The sequence below is a fragment of the Typopeltis vanoorti genome, chromosome 18 (genome assembly GCF_054136105.1).
Source record: "Typopeltis vanoorti isolate ZY-2024b chromosome 18, IOZ_Tvanoo_1.0, whole genome shotgun sequence".
Lineage (NCBI taxonomy): Eukaryota > Metazoa > Arthropoda > Arachnida > Uropygi > Thelyphonidae > Typopeltis > Typopeltis vanoorti.
Window position 1 is genome coordinate 65,157,234 of NC_143566.1, and position 22,599 is coordinate 65,179,832.

Genomic DNA, 22,599 nt, shown 5'->3' on the forward strand with positions numbered 1-22,599 from the left:
GTCTTACAACAACAACACAGGTTCTAAGAAAGTGGAAAGAAGGTAAAATTGTTCCACTGCATAAAGAGAGTGATAAGGCTGTGGCTTCAAATTATAGACCAATCTGTATATCTGAAGTTGTGATGAAGGTACTAGAGAGAGAGATTGGTGAGGAGTACGATATAGAAATGGGTTGATAACAGCAGTATTCTCTGTAGTTGTCAGCATGGGTTTGTTAAAGGCAGATCATGTTTTACTAACTTACTCATGTACAGGGTGTCCCAAAATTCACGCAAGATTTAAATTTAGCGCCATTTGTGCGGTAAAGTGTTGCCAACGAGAAAAAAAAGACAGCGTGACAGCTGACAGTTCAGGGTTATTAAAAATGACCACACACACAGCGAAGAGAGTTCGTTGAATGGATTATGGAACAACAACAAGTGGATGCTTATTTTTCGAACAAAATCATCTTCAGCGATGAGGCTCATTTTCATCTTGATGGCTTCGTTAATCGACAAAATTGTTGCATTTGGGGTTCAGAAAATCCACGAGTGATTGTTGAGAAACAAATGCATCCACAACATGTCACTGTTTGGTGCGGATTTTGGGCTGGAGGCATCATCAGTCCATTCTTCTTCGAAAATGCGGCTGGTAAGGCAATAACAATTAATGGTGCTCACTATCGCGACATGATAATCCAGTTTTTTGTGCCTGAATTGCAAGATATGGATGTGGACGACATGTGGTTTCAACAAGACGGTGCCACATGCCATACAGCCTGAGAAACAATTCAATTACTGCATGAGTCATTTCCTGGTCATGTAATTTCCCGTTTTGGTGATCAGAATTAGCCGCCCAGATCATGTGACTTAACGCCATTGAACTTTTTCTTTGGGGTTTTTTGAAGTCTAAGGTTTATGCCAACAAGCCCACGACCACCCATGCCTTGAAAGAGGAAATTGAGCGCTGTATCACTAAAATTCAGCCACATTTATGCAAAATGGTCATGGAAAATTCGACAAAAGAGCGCGTATTCTATCAAAATTACTTCTTGCATGAATTTTGGGACACACTGTACTATAACAAGGTGATAAATGCCTTGGACAAAGCAGATGCATATACTTAGATTCTATAAAAGCTTTTGATAGACTGCCACACAATAAGCTGTTAAATAAATTGAAACAGATGGGATTGAACATCAGACTTGAGTTGGATTGGTGACTGGCTGTCAGATGAGTAGCAGAAAGTTGTATATGGGGGGGGGGGGGGTACGGTATTCCGAAAGAGTAAGGTCACTGGTGGTGTTCTTCAGTGGTCAGTTTTGGGACCATTGTTGTTTAATTTGTATATTAATGATATTGAGATGTGTTTAACTGATGAAATGCAACTTCAGAAAATTGTTTGCAGATGATGAAAAACTGGGGAGAATAATGCAGAGTCGAGCAGATGTTATTGCCTTACATGAGGACTTGAATAGATTGCATGAATGGGCAGGTAAGTGGAACTATCAGTTCAATGTTGCAAAGTGTAAGGTTTTCAGATTTGGTAAGCAACGATGGGATGCAAAGCATGCACTTGGTGGGGAAACTTTAAAGAAGGTAGAGGAGATGAGCGATCTGGGAGTGACGGTGGACAAGGACCTGAAATTCTGAGGCTACATTGCACAAGTTGTGAATATGTCACATCGGATAATGGCAATGATGCGGAGGACCCTGACATGCAGAAATAAAGAGGTTATCATGCCATTAGAAGGCCTTGATCAGGCCTCATATGAATTATTATGCACAAATTTGGTCACTGGTTTTTCAAGGTGATGAGGATATGTTAGAAAGGGTCCAGAAAATATTCACAAAGGTGGTCGCTGGTCTTTGGAATGTGGAATATGAGTAAGATTGAGAAAATGTAAATTGCAAAGCCTTGTGAATAGAATAGAATAGAATAGAATAGGGAGATATGATTGAGATATATAAGCTAGTCAAGGGTTGCTATCAGGTTGACATGGAAGAGATTTTTTATAGAATGGGAGGGAGGGGTAGAACAAGAAGCCATCCCTGAAAACTATATAAGGAGGGTGTGAGCAGAGGAGTGAGGAGCATGTTCTTTACACGGAGAGTGGAGAGAGTGGTTGGTGAGTGGAATGCATTGCCTGAGTGTGAATGTATACACATTGAATCAGTTTAAGGCATTATGATGAGCTTTGTGTGTAATGGTATGTACTTCCCACGATGAGTCTCTAACTCCATTTAGGTCAGATGTTAATAATAATAACAAAGTATAGTTTCTTTGTCAACACACTTCTGTATGCAAGTCCTTACTCACTTAAGTCATAATCACTCCAAAGATACTTATATGTAGATAGTTAGACACATAAGTCTCTGCACCATCCTTGTGCAATGGGATTATTGTGTATTCTTTCCATTCTTATGGTATCTTTCCTGCGCTAAGACTCAAATTATACAAACACCTAAATGGGTCAGCCAGTTTGATTGAACATTCCCTTAAATTACGTACTGATATTCCTATGAACTATAACACGTACTCCAGGTTGATGGATCTGGGTGAAGTGAGAACTCATTATTTGAAGTATTGCATCAGCTTCTGACACAAGAGTACCGTCTTCTTTCAGTAATGTTATTCTTCCACATTCATTCTTTCTTTTGCTTGCAGCATAAAGATAAAATTCTTTTGGGTTGCCTTTAGCATACACAGCCACTTTCTTTTCATACTCCAACTTAGTTCCATACAATACTCATAACTCTTCTAGCCTCTGTGTTACATATTTCATAACTCCTCTTGCTCTTATTCTCACAATATTCCTTTCAAATAATCTTCTTATTATGGATCCCTTGCTTAATAAGATTGTTCATATATTTCATGTCCATCCTATTTGTTCTTTGAACCTCTAGGGATACATTCAGATACCCATCATCTAAGCACCTTTTCAGAGCTTCCCATGCACTACTGATATCCCATTCAGTAACTGATACAGTGGAACCAAAGATAGTATTCTCCTGAGTTCTTTATCATTTCCAGATTTGTAGTTCTACATGTAACTTGTCTTGATTGGAACATTCAATCAGTTGTCCACTTCGATCACTGTCATCAACTGGTGGAAAAACAGTCACAACTGAGAAACCTTCTGACTGCTATGATCAAATCTAACACTCTTTGACCTTGAGTTCCTTATTTCACATGCTGCTTGAGAAAGTTGTCTGGCAATAGCTCAATATATTCTCCTTCATTCTTATCATGAATTTTCTCTGTTACCCAATCAATATTCATATAATTATATCACCGATAATAATTACTTGTTTCACACCCATGTGGGTAATTTGGTGATGCATTTCTTCATCCCTAGCAAATAATGGCAAATGACCTGACAAATGAACTGCCAGGTCTATAGCAACACCCCATATATTTCTGCCTGTTAACTTCCACTTCACACCAGATAGCCTCAAACTCACTGCTACACAGTATATTATTATCATTATTGCTCTAACGAGTTTCTATTCTAACTGGATTCAAGTCAGTTGATATCACTAATAGTACTTGCCCTACCCACCTCATCTCCTATCTATCATTTCTAAAAATACTAAACCCTTTACATTTGAATCAAGTTAATATATCCGCGTCTGAGAGCCAAGTTTCACTAATGCCAACAATTTTAGGCCACAGTGTATTTACCAAACAATAAACTCAACTACTTTGTTTCTAATGCTCCTCGCATTTGTGTATAGACAAAACAAGTTACCTCCTTAGTTTTTCTTATAATAAAACCTGCTGGTGTAAGCTTCAACATCACACCTAATTCAATAAAAACTGAAGTCATTTCTGATAAACAGGCTCCTTACTTGTCATAATTCATTTTTTGGTGAAGTTTTCATTTGATGATTTGTAGATTTCACGAATTATAATTTTTCAATGAATTGTGGGTTTTCAATGATTTTTCTTTTGATAAATTGTCTTTTTAATGAATTGCCAATCAACAAATTGTTCATTCGAGGAACTGCAGTTTAATGAATTGCTTTTTCAATTAATTATTATTCAATGAATTGTTGTTTGATTAATTGCCTTTCAGTGAATGGTTAGATAAATTGTTGTTTGAGAAATTGTTTATGGTGATTTACTGAATACCATAAACTTTGTGGACAAAAGAAAAAGGGAGGGATACGATATAAATTACTTATAAGAAACATACAAGTGAATAGAGAGGTACTATAGGACCAATACAGAAGAAATTTTTCAATTCATAACAAGAAGAGAGAGAACCAGGAATCACCCCAAAAGTTTTGTACAAATGTGGTTAGTAAAGGCTAGATTTTTTTTTTTTTTAACGAAAATTGGTGAATTAGCGGGTTGCCAAAAGTAGTTGCAAACACTTTAAGGAGAAGTATGATAGGCAGTGTGTGAATAAATAAGTTGTATGTGCCTCCAACTTGAGTTTTTGGACTTCATAGAGATGACGATTTCATAATAATAATTCTAACTATTAATTGGATGTATTCTCTATCCAGTTTGTCTATTTTGAAAGATTAAAAATCTGAGTTTTCAGGAATAACACCCATCTACCTCTGTATGAGACCAACAAATTCAGCTTAAGCAGAAAAGCCATGATATTTGTTCTTTGCTTTCTTCCTTTCTGTACAAATCTCTCACACAGAAAATAAAAAAACATCACATGACATATCAAGTTACTAGTGTTTTCAAAACTTGAAAAGAAATTAATGTATTCTTATAATTTCAGTTCATGACTACATTATCAAATATGAAATAGGATAAGAAATTTAAGGTCATAATTAATTACCACAGATAATGCCTTTTGAGCTTCAACTTTAGAGTCCATCACTCCAACTTTAGTTACTGGTGTATTGTACATATCCTCAATGCCCTTAACTGGTATTCCATCCTTCCCATAATGACCAGGACCTGGAGTCACAAACTAGTGTGAAGAAAACAATTTATGATAAATAATAATAAAATATAAGCTACAATTAAACAGAAAGCGAGTCTGCAAAAATCTGAAAGAAAAAGCAAATGTATCATTATAATAATGATAGATTCCATTTGAATGGGTTTAGTATGAGTTACTTGGACAGGCTGTTGGTAGGTAGAAACAGTAATAAGAGAATTAAAGGTTATAAAAAGAATAGGAGAGCAAGAGAGGCGAAAGTGAAGATGGTTGTGAATGAATGGAGAGGAAAAGAAAAAAAAAGAGTAAAATAAGACCATTGGGAGAAATGAGACCATTATGTAGTATAAGAAGGCATGACACAGGAAGCAGTTCATTTGCACTATCTCTTCCAATTGTTGGTCAGAAGGTCTCAAATAACTAACCATTTATTGAAAACCTCCAAGATTCATTCCAGCTCTACCAGGAAAATTGGTGTATAAGCTTCCACCAGACAAATCCTGAGGATGGAACCCGAGTTTCCTGAACTCGTGCACCCAGTATCCCGGGAAGAGGTACAAATAGCCTTAAAACTATTTAAGGTATTAAGATATTTATTTAAATTATCTCATCTACAAAAAGCATATTCAACAACTAGGAAATAAGATTGAAGCTACTACTACTACTACTATTACTACTACTCCTTGGCATTACAGTCCGTTTAGGACCTGGGCCTGTCTCAGGATAGCCTTCCATTCTTCACGATTCAGTGCCTTCTTCCTCCAATTTTTTACTCTCATTTTCTTTAAATCACCTTCCACATTGTCAAGCCATCTTTTTGGTCATCCTCTGGGTCTAGATCCACCCAGCCCAAACATGAAGACCTTTTTTACGGCTCCGTCATCCCTCATTGCTGAACATGTCCTAACCATCTCAGTCTTCTCACCTTTATTTCAGTAATGATATCCACATCATTGAATTTCTCCATTATTTCTTGGTTGTTCCTCACTCTCCAAAGTCCATTCTTGTTAACCGGGCCAAAGATCTTTCTTAATAATTTTTGTTTCCATATTTGTAATTGGTTTTTATTTCTCTGGATCATTGTCATGTTTCACAGCCATACAAAAGTATGGGTTTAGGGTTTATATAGCCGGATTTTACTTTTTATTGAAATCAAATTAGATTTTAATAATGGTTGGATACTATAGTAAGTTCTATTTGCTGCAGCTATTCTATAAGTAATTTCAACTGACACATCATTACTTTCTCTTATTACTGAGCCCAAATATCATGTTTTAGCAATTTGCTCATATTTTATAATAATGTTATGGCCGAGTTGGATAAAGGGAATGGATACACTATGATAATGTTGGATTTTTCTAAGGCATTTGATAGGATACCACATGATAGACTGTTGTGAAAACTGTCTGTTGTGGAGAATATGAGATTGAAACATAATCTATTGACTTGGATCAGGGGATGGGTGACAGACAGATATCAAAAAGTGGTATACAGTGGGTGTGAATCTGCCAGATTTAAGGTAGCAGTGGTGTACCTCAGGGTTCAGTCCTTGGGCCATTATTGTTCAATCTATACATTAATGACATCAAGCAGGGTCTATCATCAAATTTGCAATTGTTTGCTGATGATGCAAAGATAAGCAGGGCAATCAGGGATGCTACTGATATTCAGCAATTATAAAATGATTTGAATAGACTGGAAATCTGGGCAAACGAAAACGGCTGTCAGTTTAATGTTAGTAAGTGTAAAGTTATGCACTTTGACATGATTAGAGTTCCAGCGGCATATTATATTAGCAGAGTTATGCTGCAAGAAATTGAAGAGGCAAGGGATCTTGGTGTATTGGTGGATAAGAATTTAAAGTTCAAAGGTCACATAGCAAAAGTGCAAATACAACTTAGAGGATAATTGCTATGTTGAAGCAAACCTTGACATGTAAGGATAAGGAAGTAATTTTGCCTCTTTATAAGGCTTTGATAAGACAATACTTGGATTACTGTGCTCAGATTTCATCTCCCGGGTTCCAAGGGGATAAAGAAGCTGTGGAAAGGGTGCAAAGAAGAGTTATAAAGATTATATTTGGATTATGGGATTTAGATTATGAGGACAGATTGCGAGTATATGGATTACAGACTGATTAACAGGAGAAAGAGGGTTGATATGATAGAGGTCTATAAACTTTTGAATGGGTGTTATAGCATTTCAACTGATGAAATTTTTTGTTATATGGAAGGCGGGGAGAGAACACGGGGGCATCCATGGAAGTTAAATTTATTTGCAGTCAAGAAAGGGGTAAGAGCTAGGTTTTTTCCCAGAGAGCAGTAAGTGGGTGGAATAATTTGCCCTTATGGGTAGTGAGTGCATCTAGTATGAATGAATTCAAGGGTAGGTATGATAGCTGGGTTGGGTAATTTACAGCCTCCCTCGATGAGTCCTTGCCTCCCTGGAGGTCTCAGATAATAATAATAATAATAATAATAATAATAAATATGTGAATCTGTACTCGTTCAAAGGTTTCTTCATCTTCATTGAAACTTTGGATGTTTCCAAATTTTTGTTTATCTTTGGCAATTAAGTATTTTGTTTTAATTTCATTTGTTTGTAGGCCCATTTTCTTTCCTCCTCCCTCATTTGTCTATAACCCTCCCTGAGACTTCTCTCAGCTCTTCCAATACAGTCCACATAATCTGCAAAAGCCAAAAGCTGTAGACTTCTATTGATAATAGTTCCACCTCTGTTTATGATTACATTTCATATTACTCTTTCAAGGCATAGGTTGAAAAGCATTGTTGATAGTTGGTCTCCTTGTTGTAATCCTTTGGTTATCCTGATCTCTGGTGTGAGTTCACCCTGTATTTTGTACTCTACACATGGGGTTTCCGAGTGTCATTTTAATTAATCTTATCAATTTGGGTGGAATTTGGAATTCCCTCATGACTTTGAATAGCTTATCCCTATTAATGTTATCATAAGCTTGTTTAAAGTCCACAAACAAATGGTGCAGATTAACATTAACTCATAGTATTTTTCCATTATAGTTCGTACTGTAAAAATCTGGTCTGTTGTTGATCTACCATTTCTAAACCCACATTGATAGTCACCCAGTGTTTCTTCTATAAAAAGCTGCAATCTAGCTGCCAGTATCGTTATCACCTCCAGGAAGTCCAAAGACTCATTGAGGGAGGGCACCTACTCTCCACAACTACCTTCATCATCTACACCAATGCCATCTACTGCTGACTACCAGCACTAGTATTTGCAAAGACACCCAAAAACATCCATGCTCACAGCAGGATTCGAACCCACAGCCTTTTTTGGCTGGAGAGTGGATATGCTAACCACTTGGCCAACCAGGCTGGCTAAATTTATAATCTATTATAATTTATATCTAAATTTATAATAAAATCTATAATTTTGGCACAGAGACTTGTCATTTTTCTTATGGATAGGGAAGTTAATAGCAGTATTCCATTCAATAGGCAGAGTCTTAGTTTCCCATACCTCTTACAAGCACTCATGGATTTTAATTAATAGTGACTGCCCACCAATTTTAATAGCTCGACTGGTATTCCGTCTTCACCAGGTGCTTTATTATTTTTCATTCTCTTTAGGACTAATTCCACCTCGTATAGCTCTGGTGCTTCCTCTGTCTCAGCTTTTCTTATACTTGCCAGGGGTTCATTAAGCTCATCTTCTTCTGGAATGTTAGTTTTGAAGCTTGTTTTATCCTGAAGGAGATCTTCAAAATATTCTGCCCACCTTCTCAAAATTTCCTCCCTTCTATCAAGAAAATTGCCCTCACGGTCTCTGCAGACCTGGAGGTGATGATACAAAGGTGGAAGCAATGGAGAAGTCATATTTACCTATACGAGAATAATCCAGAATAATTTCTCTAAATTATTCTGGATTTAGAGAAAGAAGTTGGAAGTTTTTTCCCACTTGTTTAGACTATAATAAATTTAGTTTAATACTTTATCCAAGTGTAAGCAAACAAAGTTTGTGCCTGAAGTATCTTCAGGACTGAGGCAACTCGTGGTAAAGGTGGACCAAGCTCTCATCACTCCTTGTCTTAGTATCTCCCATAATGCAAAGCACATCTCCTTGCGGGATATGTGCTTTGCATTATGACGAGACCTCAATAAAGGTCGAAACCGGTCTGGGTAGTGGCCCTTCTCTTAATGCATAGCATTATACATGTCTGCAAGGAGATGTGCTTTGCATTATGGGAGATACTAAGACAAGGAGTGATGAGAGCTTGGTCCACCTTTACCACGAGTTGCCTCAGTCCTGAAGATACTTCAGGTGCAAACTTTGTTTACTTACACTTGGATAAAGGATTAAACTAAATTTATTCAGCCACTTTAGTAATTTTATTTTCTAATCCTTTCCCATTTTTTTATCTGTAGTCATATCATTGACATATTCATCCTCTTTCTCTTCATTTATTTCTTCCCACAATCTTTCAACATATTTTTGTCTGATTATTCATCTTTTAATTTTTGGATGTGATATCTTGATGTTCTCCATCCTCTACCCACCTTATTAATTTTTATTCTTTGTTTATATTTAATTATTAGCAAGTAATGATCCATATCACAATGTGCTCCTCTTACATCAATGATATCTGTCACATGTTGTACAATCATCACATGATCTATCTGATTTTGTGTTATTCCATCTGCCGATCTCCAGGTAACTTTATGCACTTTTTATGTGGAAAACAAGTTGTAAATATGATCATATTTTTCCCACTTGCAAAATCAATTAGTCTTGTGCCATTTTCATTACTTTCTTCATTTGCACTATCTCTTCCAATTGTTGGTCAGAAGGTCTCTTCCTTCCCTATTTTGCCATTCATGTCTCCTAGAACCATCGTGTTTTGGTGACTGATCATATATCATATATCCTCTCCAGTAATTCACAGAAGTTCACCTTATCTTCTTCACAAGAGTCCTCGGTTGGTGCATATCTACATATAAGTGAAATATTGAACATCTTAAACTTTATTCTTGTCCGCGTGGTTAGCCGAGTGGTTACATGCTCCTCAACCATATGCTTGGGAAAGGAGTGTCCTGCATTCGATTCTCATCACTGACATGAGGAGCTAAGGATCTTTCTCAGACATAGCCAAGTTAGCTGGTCTTAGGCATGGACTGCAGGGTTTTTCTCCTCAGTTTATCTGGGGTTTTTCCTCCTGCAAAGCAGGCAAACTGGTTTTAAGAACACAACACTTCACAGACAATTGCACATGGTTGAGTGTGGGGGTAACGACCCCACCTCATAGTGAGTTATGAAACCCAAAAATGGGAGGCCAAGGCCCTACATGGGGGGCTGTAGTGCCAAAGAAGAAGAAGAAGAAACGTTATTCTCAGTACACAAAGTCATTCCTTTCCATCGCACCTCCTGCAATGCTGTTATTTTCACTCTATAAATCTGTAATCCTTCACACACTCTCCTCGATGCTCCTGGTCTGTTCAGGCTCAAGACATTCCAGCTTCTAAACTAATATTCATAATCCTTTTTCTGTTGTCCAGATCATTCATGAAGTTTGTCCGGTTAATTTTCCTTTTGACTTTCTTAACAAGTTGAGTTTTTGCATAGCAGGATTGTTAGCCCTGCACCCAAACTCACAAGAAGGAACCCAGCTATATCCCCCTCCCCAGGGACTAGGTACCCATTTTAGTCACCTTTTATTACATGCATGAGCTACAATGGGACTATTCTTTAACCCTGGTCACCACATGGGATAAGATTGAAGCTAGAAACAATATTATCTGTAATCTGACTGCCCTGGCTTTGGTCTTCTCAACAGCAGAGTACTGTACCCCATCTGGAGTAGAAGTACTCACTCCAAGTTAATAGATATAAAACAACCAAACCCTGCATATTATCTCAGGTAATCTGAAATAACTCCTCTACCACAGCTTTCTGTCCTAGCAAATATCATCCACCAAATCTTAGAATACAGGCTGCAAACTTTGAAAAAATATAAAAAACTCAAATCTGATACTCTACAACCGATCTCAAATATACTAAACAATCTGCCACAAACCTGACTCAGATCATGTACTTCCTTTTGGTGAGAGGGACAGTTATTGAAAACTCACAACTTTAATCGATCACTTATTTAAGATCCCTGTTCTGAGCCTCCTAGATTTGATCTGCCATTCAAACAATGGTCCTCCCTAACTCCCTAAACAGAATTAGGACAGGCCATGGAAGATAAAAATATTTACTTCATTGTGAGTACTCTGCTCTGCAAACCATGTCTCATATAGTGGAGAGTGGAGTCCTATCCAATTTCCCAGCAGGGGATGGATAGCAGAATTACATCAGGCTACAAAGGGAGCAATGGTTGTCCAATTTAAAACTTGATTTGTAATAGATGTATATAGCCCTATTTTGCTATATTTGACCATTCAATTAAATAATACTGTCTTTCCATATTAAATTGTCTGATATCTATCAGAAAAGCAGTTACCAATCCATTCCAATAAACCAATATCCAAACCTATACATTTACAACTTAAATACCAACTTGTCATGTGATGCCATATCTTTTTTTGTTTATTTATGTAATACAATAAAGAGCATCCCTTAACAAACCTACACTAGTCTTCATAAATAATATTGCCCTTATCTGCCCAATTCAATGTATAAGTTCTTACCAATTTTCAAAAACAACAACCATGGAAGAAACAAAAACTGGTCATATTTCTTCTAGTTTGATATCTCCATTCACCTGCCACCCTTATGCAATGACACTATGTTTACTCTCCTTCCACTCCTCAGGAACTTTCCCCGTTGCAAAGCTTTCATTAAACAAGCAGGTTAATATAAATTAAAGATACCAAGAAGTTATATACTTAGTTTAATCCTTTACCCAAGTGTAAGCAAACTAAGTTTGTGCCTGAAGTATTTTCATGACTGGGTTAACTCGTATATAGAAGCTAATGGCTTCACATCACTTGCCTTAGTGATGTGAAAATATGACTTCTGCATTACTTCAACCTTAGCATCACCTCTTAGTCTGGCTTCCACTGATGAGACCTCAATAAAGGTCAAAACCAGTCTGGGTAGTGATCCTTCCACAATGCATAGCTTAACTACGAACTGCATCATCTACACCAATGCCATCTACTGCCCACCACCACCACTAGTATTTTCATAGACAATCACAAACATCCATGCCCACAGTGAGATTCGAACCAGCAGCTGGCTAGAGAGCAGATATGCTAACCACTTGTCCAACCAGGCTGGGTTCATCATCTGATGAAAATTTCTTGAACAAAGCCAAGCATGAATGTATAGCATCTTAGGGGAGAACTGGTATTCTGTTTAATGATATCTGGAATTTTTAAAGTTGTGAGGTCTGAAGAAAATTAATTAATTAAGGATTACTAATAATAATGTGAAGTTTGTGAGGTACACAGACCAGATTAACAGACTGATGATCAGAAATTGTATCAGGCTTCAAGCATTGAGAAAGCCAACTCTGTACCTAAGGTGGAATCAACTGAAACATGAAACAGTTTTTTAAACATTTCTTTTAGGCACCTATCTTAATTACAAAGAATTTTCTAATATTTAAAAATAAAATAAAATAATAATTATAGAACTTATTATCGTTATGTTATTTTTTATCATTCTTACAAAACTTTTATAACTGAATTATGAGCATCCATGTTTATGGAAAATGAAACCTGCTACCAGAATCTAGGCTTTATAAATTAATTACTTTTGGCTCTGTGAACCGGGGATAATCTCCTCTATTATCACAGCATCCATGGGAACTTGATAGCTTTTCCTGTTCTAACTCAAGAAAATTTTTGATCTTGTAAGTAGCTGGACCAACATTCCAACCCTATATAAATATTAATAACAAATGATTATTGACAATTAATAAATATCATTAACAAATGATTAAAAAAAAATCTGGATTCAGAAAACTGAATATTATTTAATCTTTTTACTTTTACCGAAGGGAACAGATTCTGTCTCCATGATGCTTTTGATAATCACTATGAATAGAGATTTCTTCAGTCATCTTTTAGGCAAACCACAATGTACAATGCCTAAAAGGAACTGAAGACATTCTTTTAACATAGTCAAGACAGATTGTACAATTGCATTGTTTGGAGCCAAACCTCAGAAGTTAAAATGCTGATGATGGAACTAGTATTCTGGCCACTGCAATCAAGAAGAATATGCTGAACTTTGGTGAAGTCTGTCAGTCTGTAGCAATCAAATCCTGTCTATATCTTCATGTTGGCAGATCCATTAGAAGCCTTAGATATGTCCTGCAGCATGGACCTGTTAGTCCTGGATATATCCTCAGTCCACAGGCATTAACCATCAGACTAAATGAAACCATCTGGGAGTGATCCTTTCAAGAAAAAAAACTAAGCTTCTGTTACTTAAATATAAAGAGCCAACAGGCTTCATTTCAGCAATATAAACATTATTTAAATAATGCTAAGCTTCTGTGGTTGTAGACAGCAATAGGGGAAAGAGGAGTTTCACTACCAGGCATTATGCCTGGTAGTGAATGCCTTTGTTTAATCCCCATTTCTTTGAGAATACAGCTTTAAAATGATCACTCTGAAGAAAGACTAGCTTCCAAATAGCATACTAAATCAAACCTAATGATATAATCCTTCAGGAGGAGAATTCCAGAACAGACAGTCAGTAACTTTAATGCCACTAGAACCAGATGCCTGGAGGACACTATGAAGATCACAATTTTGGCAAATCATTATGTAGCACATAATGCTGGGCTAAAAGAAATTCGGTATAGCAAACTGTCCACCTATAACAAACTGTTCCTCCATGTTTACCATGGTAAGAGTAAATTGTAGTTTCCATGTGAAAAAAGGCAAACCCCCAAACCTTCCAGAATTATATCACAAATATATATATTGTCTTAGTTCCAACCTCAATGATGTTCATTAAAATCTGCAAAAATGACACCTATTTTTTCTATCTGAAACTCAAATTTCAGCTTCAGCTTCTTGGAGCATTAGTGAACTCATTTTTTCAAAAATAAATTCTTTGGCTTATTGTTTGTTTAACAATGGAGCATTTATGATGCATGTGTTTGTATATGAGAGATCAATGAACCTCCAACATAAAATCTCCTCTTTTTTTTTAATCTTTTTATGATAAAAAAATCTCTCTACTTTATTCTATCAAATTCATTTGTCACTATAGCTCTTCTAATTTCACCAAACCTGAACCTGTCGATTTCTTTTCTTACAATAGTGATTTCCTTCAAATCCAACTTTTAGTCATCTTCCTTGGAAATTTGAATGTTACAACTAACTGGATTTCCTTTTCCAACAGCAGTGATCCAGTTCCATTGCTCTTCAACAAAATGTTTGCATGGCTATCGAATAACAAACAACCCTAACCACTCACCAAAAAATCTAGATCCTTCTAAGTATGCTGTTTTAATTCTATGCAATTCATATCATAAACTAGCATAGATTTCTTCTTTAATGGAGAAACACAAAAACATTCTCATCTACATGTTGTCTAACATTACTTCATGAATAACAAGATAAGGCCAGAAGAAAGTGCCTTTGTAGTGTAGTTGGAAGAATAACAGGACATGTACTCTGGAAAGGACAAAGGTTTAATTCTCATCATTACAAGAGGAATATTTATATGAACATTTTCATGAATTAACCAAACTCATATGAATGATATAATCACGTAATCACAAGAAAGATATTTATTTAACCAAATATTTCGGTCTGGAAATAGCAGACCATCGTCGGTGGTATTACAAGAACAGTTTAAAAAATATACAAGCTAGAATACTAACAATAGATCGTTGAAATTAGAACATGCCGCGTGATGTTATATCACTAAGTATGAAACGAAATATTTTGAAGTAGAAACATGATTGAATTTGCTATTAAAAAAAAAAAAAAAAAAAAAAAAAAAATTAATGAGTAATCTTGATTAGGCTTTCCCAGATTTTTGATATAGATATGCAGTCATTACGATTCAGGTTGGGATGATGGAGCAAGGCCTCCACGCTTTCCTTGAACAAACGTTCGAACCTATAACGGGATCTATGTAAGAGGTGCGTTTTGGACCAAAGGATGCTGTGGTCAGTTTCAATCCCGTGTTGAGCCAAACCAGACTTTTCAGGTTTATTGTGAAGAATGGATGATTGATGTTCTTGGATTCTTTTTTCAAGAGAACGTCCAGTCTGTCCAAAGTAAGAGAGATCACAGTTGCAAGGAATTTGATAAACTCCAGGAAGAGATAAAGTTGAGCGTTTGTCTTTAGGAGAAGGAAATTGAGAAGACAATTTGTTAATAGGAGAATACGTAGCTGTTAAATCATATTTCTTCAAAATTCTTGCGATAGGTTCTGAAATACCGGAGATATAAGGAATAGGTACTCGACGTATTGAATCTTTGTTGTTTTGTGGAGGATTATAAGATGTAAGAAGACATTGAATACTTTTTTCAGAAAAGCCATTGAGTTTCATGTGTTGCTGGATAGTAGAAAGTTCTTTCTGTAGATAATCAAAAGTAGAACAATTAGTTTTGGCTCTTTTGATGAGACATTTTATAATTCCTGTTTTATGACATGGATGATGGGCTGATTCTTTCAGAATATAACGACCTGTGAATGTTGGTTTCCTGTATACTGTAGTTGTAAGAATATTTGAAGATGATCAGATGAGGAGAACGTCTAAAAAAGATAACTGGTTGTTTTCTTCTAATTCCATAGTAAACTTTATGCGATGATGTAAGGAATTAATACTGTTTAAAAAGGAAGATAAAGTGTTTTTACTGTGAGGCCAAATAGCAAATATGTCATCTATATATCTTACCCAAAAAGATGGTAGAGGGAAACTAGATGTGAAGAGGACTTTTTCTAAATGTTCCAAATAAAAGTTGGCTAAAGCTGGAGAAAGAGGACTTCCCATGGCTGTTCCTTCTACTTGGCTATAAAATTTGTTTTGACATATGAAATAACCAGAATGTATAACGAAATCGAATAGTTTTATAATATCTTGAGGAAAGATGTCAGCAAGTAGTTTTAAAGTTTCCTTAAGAGGTACATTGGTGTATAAAGATTCTATATCAAAACTAACCATAAGATCTGTAGGTTGTAATGAGACATCTTTTAATTTTTCTAAGAAATCTGAGGAGTTTTTTAAAAAAGAACTCGAGTTGCCAATGTAAGATTTCAGTAATTTAGCTAGATATTTGGCTATACGGTAAGTAGGAGAATCAATGCAATCTACTATTGGACGAAGAGGATAGTCAATCTTATGGATTTTTGGAAGGCCATAAAATCTAGGAGGTCTTGCAAAATGAGTTTTAAGTCTTTCAATTGTGTCTTTATCCAAACTGATGACTTCATCAAGGAGAGAATTTAATTTCTTTAGTTGTCTGTTGGTTGGATTATAATCAATTTCTTGATATGTGGAGCGATCTCGAAGCAAAAGAGAAAGTTTTCTTCTGTAATTTACTGAGTCCATAACTACTGTTGCTTTTCCCTTGTCAGCTTTAGTGATAATGAGGTGATTATTTTTTCTCAAGGACTGTAAAGATTTCATTTCAGAAGGAGATATGTTAGAAGGAGGAAGTTTAGCCTTAAGTAGAGAAGAAGCGACTTCTAGGCGAAGAGCATTAGCTTTATCGCTGGTTAGATGATTAAGATTCCTTTCAATGTTAACTAGGAAATCTAGATATGGTATTTTATTTGGAACAATAGAAAAATCATGTCCTTTTGAAAGGATGAGGGTTTCGCTTTTAGTCAAAGGACGTCCGGATATATTTACAATCCAATTATCTGGAGTTATGAATGGCTTGGATTGTTTAGACGAAAGAGCCTCATATTTACGGTTAAGATGTTGACTTAGTTTATTATAAGCACGTTGAGTAGAACGTTTAGCTACATTTAGAACTATGTGAGAAAGATGTGGATCCAAATTTGTGGATATATAGGTGCGTAAATCAGAAGGTTTTTTCATCCCACGAACAATTACTTGTCACTATCTTTCACACTGCCAAGTCTATGGCAACATCCAACTAAATATTTCATTCTGTTCACCTATAGCCCTCACACTTCCTTCGATGAGTCTATCGACTCCTTGGAGTTGCCCGGAACAATAATAACACCATACTGCCTCAAAATGACTGCCATGTTTCACCCATACATCACCTTGTAACAGCATAACTCCTCTGCTATCATAATAGCATTTTCTTTCCTTTCCAGCCCTTTCTATCTTCACAAGAAACACCATATTCCTGCATCTCTGTTGCTATTAAGATGTCATCCTCATCCAACTGCATCTAACATATTGCAATAATTTTGGGGTAAGTTAACTCTATTAATGCAACAGTTTTGTTCCCCTTATTTCAAATACTTCTGAATTTTGTAAACAAATATAGTTCATCTCTGGATCTATAACAAGTCCTGGTAACACTGATGTGACTCCTCCATACCTCCCCTTGGCTTTTCCCCACTGTAACCACCTATCTCACAATTTTCTCCAGATTCAAATCCTCCCCTTGCATCCCAAGTCATATCATTCTTGTGTTGTTTGCTCATACATTAGTTATTGCTTCCATTATCCATCCTTCGCACAATAATAACAAGGCCAGGATAGTGCCTTTGTAGTGCAGTTGGAAGAATAACAGAACATGTACTCTGCAAAAGACATAGTTTTGATTGCTATTGAGCAGCCTCTCCAGTTGACACTGGAGAGGCTGCTCAATAGCAATCAAAACAATATGTCTTTTTGATAGCATTCAATAGCAATCAAACTACCATATTATTCATGATCTTTGTCATCTGTCTCAACTCATTACTGCCATGCCTGGGCAACACACTGACTACCCTTTCTGCCACACTGTTATCTTTTAATCTTCTCAACAACCTCCTGACATCCATTTTCAATTTTCCATGTTCCTAACCAAATCATTCATTGCTACTGCAAACTCTTGTTTACCTACTCCTCATATCCAATACCTCAATCACTCTGCTCATTCTGCCTTCAGGAAAACAAACCTTGTGCACCTTTTCATTTACCACACCTAATAATGCCACAGAAAAGTCTGAAGAATCTCACGTGGTTGTCTTATTACTAAAGCATTTTATTGGATTTGGTTCCAAGTATTAAGTGTTCTCCTTTGTCTGGTCTCTCTTCCAACTCCTGCAACTTTCAGGTCCAGACACACGTTAAGTGTATCCTCTTACTCTGTAGTTATTGCTAGTGATCTCTCATCTACCCTCTTCATTCTATGTTAATGAAACTTCTCCATTTGACTGCAAATTCATTACACAGTTTTGTGATGATAGTTCTCTTCACTTATCTCTCAATCTCATTTAACAAGCCTTGCACTACACAAAAAACATCGAAACTTCCACAATATGAGCTTCTATAATAATAAATTCTGATCTGCATACCATACCTCAATTCAGTTATGATAACCTTGTTAATTTCAATGCTAGTAAAATGCATTCCTGTTTCATATTTCTCTCAAAAAAAAAAAAAATCCTTTCTTCGGTTCTTATTTTTGATGATACCCAATCTCCAGACAAGATGCGATTTCTCTTTTTAGGATTACTCTTACCCCAAATCTCTCTTACATCCTCACTATCCCAAAAAATTAAGTCTTTACTTTCATCAAAGACAATACTTCTGAACAGATTAACTCTATACAAATCACAAATCCATCTAACCAATAAATACTATTGTCATATTTAGAGCTGTGTCCCCTAAGAGCTTCCTAAAAATACTTCTTTATAGAAGAGAGCAATTAGGCTTATTAATGATTCAACTCTCATCAATTCACCCAACTCTCTCTCTCTCACACAATCAATTTCAGCTGTCTGCATTTTATACAAATGTTTCTATGGACACCATTCATCAGAATTAGAATTGGCAGTAGCTTATTAGAAATATGCAGTAGCTATCCTCTTCACAGGTTTTCAACTCCAAACTAACAGAGCCAATTTTTCTTTATCTTCATTCATGCCTTCTACTGCTGTCTTTTGGAACAGCCTTCTCTTTTATATATTTCCTAAAGTATATTTCGGTACAGTACTGATCTTCAAATCCAATGATAATAAGTATCATCCTTCAGCTCATCATCCATGGTGGATGATGAACAGAAGGAAGGCTGAACTATCTCTTGTGGATGAGAATACAAAAAAGTTATATGTGCTAAAATTAATTTCTTAAAATCATTTCAATTTAAACAAAAGTGAATAAGTTAAATTTTGCATTACATATAATTCTTACTATGCAGATAAATTATTGAACATAGTGTTAATTTATTGCAATTTGTAATTTCTACAACATTACTAAGTCATTACCTTTTCCCACCTCGATCTCCATTTGACCTCCTTTAACAGGACCTGAGGCAAACGTGCAATCTTTTCTTCAGAAAATGCTTTTTTCCAGCCAGGTCGAGCAGCTTTAGCTGCCACATTTTTTTCAGAGAATGTTCCATGTATGAGAATTTCATAAGAACCAGGAGCTCGACCTTTGGCCTTGTGTAAATAAATAACAAATCATTATTTCCTCTTATACTAAAATAAGAAATGTAATACAGTATTTTTTTCTTTTCTACTAAAATAAGAAATATAAGAATAATGTAACAAATAATAATAAGATAATAATTTTATCTCTAATAAGAGTTTAATAATATAATTAAACTCTACTGCAGTAAAGATAATAATCTTTACTGCAGTAGATGTGAAAGAAGATAGCATTCCACGAGAAGACAGAAATGTTGATTGAAATTATAAAACAAGTCATGTTCACTTAAGCTTGAGAAACCAGGAGGTAAAGAGTGGTTTTAAAGTTTAAATGAGAATTAAATAAAGGTTTGAAAAATATATCATTTCACTATTTATATTTATTTGATACTTGATAATACAGAGAGTGATGAGAAGAAAATTGGCATTAGTATTAGTGGTACAGCAATCCCTCGATTAGTGCGCCTAATGCATTCTTTAAAACAGGCACATTAATCGAAAACGCACTAATTGAACATAATCAGAGCCGGCAAGTTCATTTTTAAGAAATAAAATTTTTATCATAAAAACAAAAAATTTCTTAGAATGATCAATATTAAAATAAATAAGTCCAGATATGCCAAATAAAAATTTAAAAAAATTGTATATTGCCGCCTCTTTGATCGGCCGGCTGTTTACAATTTTGCAGCAAGAGCAGGCTAAATGCTTGCCTGCATATGTTGTGTCTACTGCAGTCCATCTAAAGTGAAACGGTGAATGGTTTTTATGTGCAGAAACGAATTTTAGTACAAAACATTTGTTGTTAGTTAACCAGTCATATGGTACACATCTCAGTAGGCTACTGACAGTAGCACAGTGTGGACTATTATTTTGTCTCTGTGTCATGTTGTGTAATAATTTCTTCTGGGTACAAAATTGAATTGGAATCAAAAATTTAAAAAAAGTTTTCCAGTGCACAAAATCGTAAGCGTCATGCTGCGAAAGAAGCAGATATTAAGAAACAAACTGGGGCTCTTAATAAATTTATTAAAATATTAAAATATTCTGATGCAGATTGTAGCCAACTCGATACATCAGAAATCAGAGTTGAAGAACCGTGCACATCATCCAGTTTGCATGAAAGTACTATAGTAACTATTGAACAAGATAACAAGACTCATGATTTAAGTGAAAAACAGTTAGGAGAAGATTTAGTTGTAGTTGACCACAAAACTAACACATTGTTAGTCTCCGTGAATTTAGAAGATCCAGGTAAATGGGGAAATATTGATGAAAAATTACGAGTTGTTTTAATCGAAATGGGGCCTGTTCAAAAGAAAAATATAATATATCTTCTTCTATCCACCAAACTCTGTAGTCTACATTCCCTCAGCCTGTCTTCATAACTAACATAGAACAGTCCTAATACCATCTTTGTTACCTGCCTCTGCACCCTTTCCACAGTTAACTAATCCTCTTCAAATTCTGGGGACCAAATTTGAGAACAGTAGTCCAAGTGTAGTCTGATCAGGAATTTACACAATGGAATGACAATTCTTTTATCCCTGCAGGTCAGCTTCCTTCTCAGTATTGCAGTCCTCTGGATTACCCTTCACCACCTTTGCAATATGTTCCCTGAATTTCAGGTTTCTATCAATCATCACCCCCAGATCTCTTGCCTCTTCTACCTCCTCCAGTACAGTTCCTCCTGCATACTCTGTTGGAGAAATTGTACTGGGAGGAGGTAGGGGGAGGCAAGAGATGTATCACAAACTTCAAGACTTTACATTTTGCTGCATTAAACTTACAACCCCATGAATTTGCTGATCTGTCCAATTTATTCAAATCCTCTTGCAGGGGTACCTTAGTTATTAGTAATAGTACATCTGCACTATTACTAATAACCCTTCCCAGTTTCACATCATCTACAAACAACTGAATATCCCCTTGCAATCCACTGACAATATCATTGTTATAAAGATATACTTACTACATATTTAAACTATAAATATGTAGTATATATAATAATAATAATAATATATGATAATTGCACCTTATATAATAATAATAATAATAATAATAATAATAAATAAATAAATAAATTATAATTACCAGCACTGCATCTGCTGTTCCTTCCAAGGGATAGTACCTCCATCGTGGATGCAAGCGTTGGTCGTGAAATCTAGAAAAGAAAAATCGCTATGGTATTAAGATAAGCCTTTCCAAAAATTTCCAAAATATCACTTCCTTGCGAATGGATTACTCGGATTCTCTTGCATGTGTTTTTTTCTGCCACTATACACATAGTGTATATATGTTATGCTAGTATGTATACGTTGCTACACACTTGCACGCTATTGCCGCATGCACAGCACATTACCCACCAGTTACAATTTTTATTCAAAATTCAATTATTTCATTGTATTTTGAATAAAAATTATTTGTTTCAAGATATTCTGTACACTGCATTAATTTGAGAAGAGAAAAAAAAATAAATCAATTAACAAAAACAGTCAAAAGAAGGGGGGGGGGGAAGAAGAACGTATCCGTTTGACATGGAAATTCGCTTTACGCTGATTTATAGAAACTCATCCCAGTGTTGTCATCCGGTAGCATCCTCTAGCAAGAGGGTTGCAGCAGATGAGCAGCTCTTCTCCATTTTTCTCGGTCTGTCGCCTCCGTCATTCTTAAACCAGTCCATCCCATGATCTCATTGAACCACTCTCTAGTTGGTCTTCTACGTCTTCTCTTCCCGTCAAATTTCCCTTGTAATATAGTTCTTGTCAGGTGTCCCAAAGAACTTCTCAGAAGATGTCCTGCAAATCTGGTCTTTCTTTGCATAATATTCTTGAGCAGTGTTCTTTCCATCCCAACTCTTCTTAAAACTTCTTGATTTGATATTCTCTCTGTATAGCTAATCTTTTCCATCTTTCTATAACACCACATTTCCAATGCATTAATTCTTTCCATATCTCTCTTTCTGAGTGTTCATGACTCACTTCCATAACTTGCAATACTCCAAACTGTTGCTTTAACTGTTCCAACTCTAATATCTATTTTAATATTCTTGTTTATTAAAATTCTCTTCATTTCCATAAATGCCGATTCAGCTTTGCCTATTCTATTTCTAATGTCCAACTCTGAAGTTCCTTTCTCTGAGATCCAGCTACCTAAATATTGAAATCTTTCCACTTCTAAAATCTTTCCTCCAAATC

The 22,599-nt window shown here is 35.7% G+C and overlaps 1 protein-coding gene across 1 annotated transcript in view; it reads right to left on the reverse strand.

Moving 5' to 3' along the window:
- Positions 1–21,628, reverse strand: part of LOC150096723 (uncharacterized) — a 125,982-nt gene extending 104,354 nt beyond the window's left edge. The window contains exons 1-4 of the mRNA XM_090408677.1: positions 21,497–21,628; positions 19,241–19,417; positions 12,627–12,752; positions 4,784–4,918 (exon numbers count right to left, since the gene is read on the reverse strand). Coding sequence (XP_090264803.1) covers positions 4,784–4,855 — 72 coding nt within the window. The 5' untranslated portion in view covers positions 4,856–4,918; positions 12,627–12,752; positions 19,241–19,417; positions 21,497–21,628. The remainder of the gene's footprint in view (positions 1–4,783; positions 4,919–12,626; positions 12,753–19,240; positions 19,418–21,496) is intronic.
- Positions 21,629–22,599: the final 971 nt, after the last annotated feature.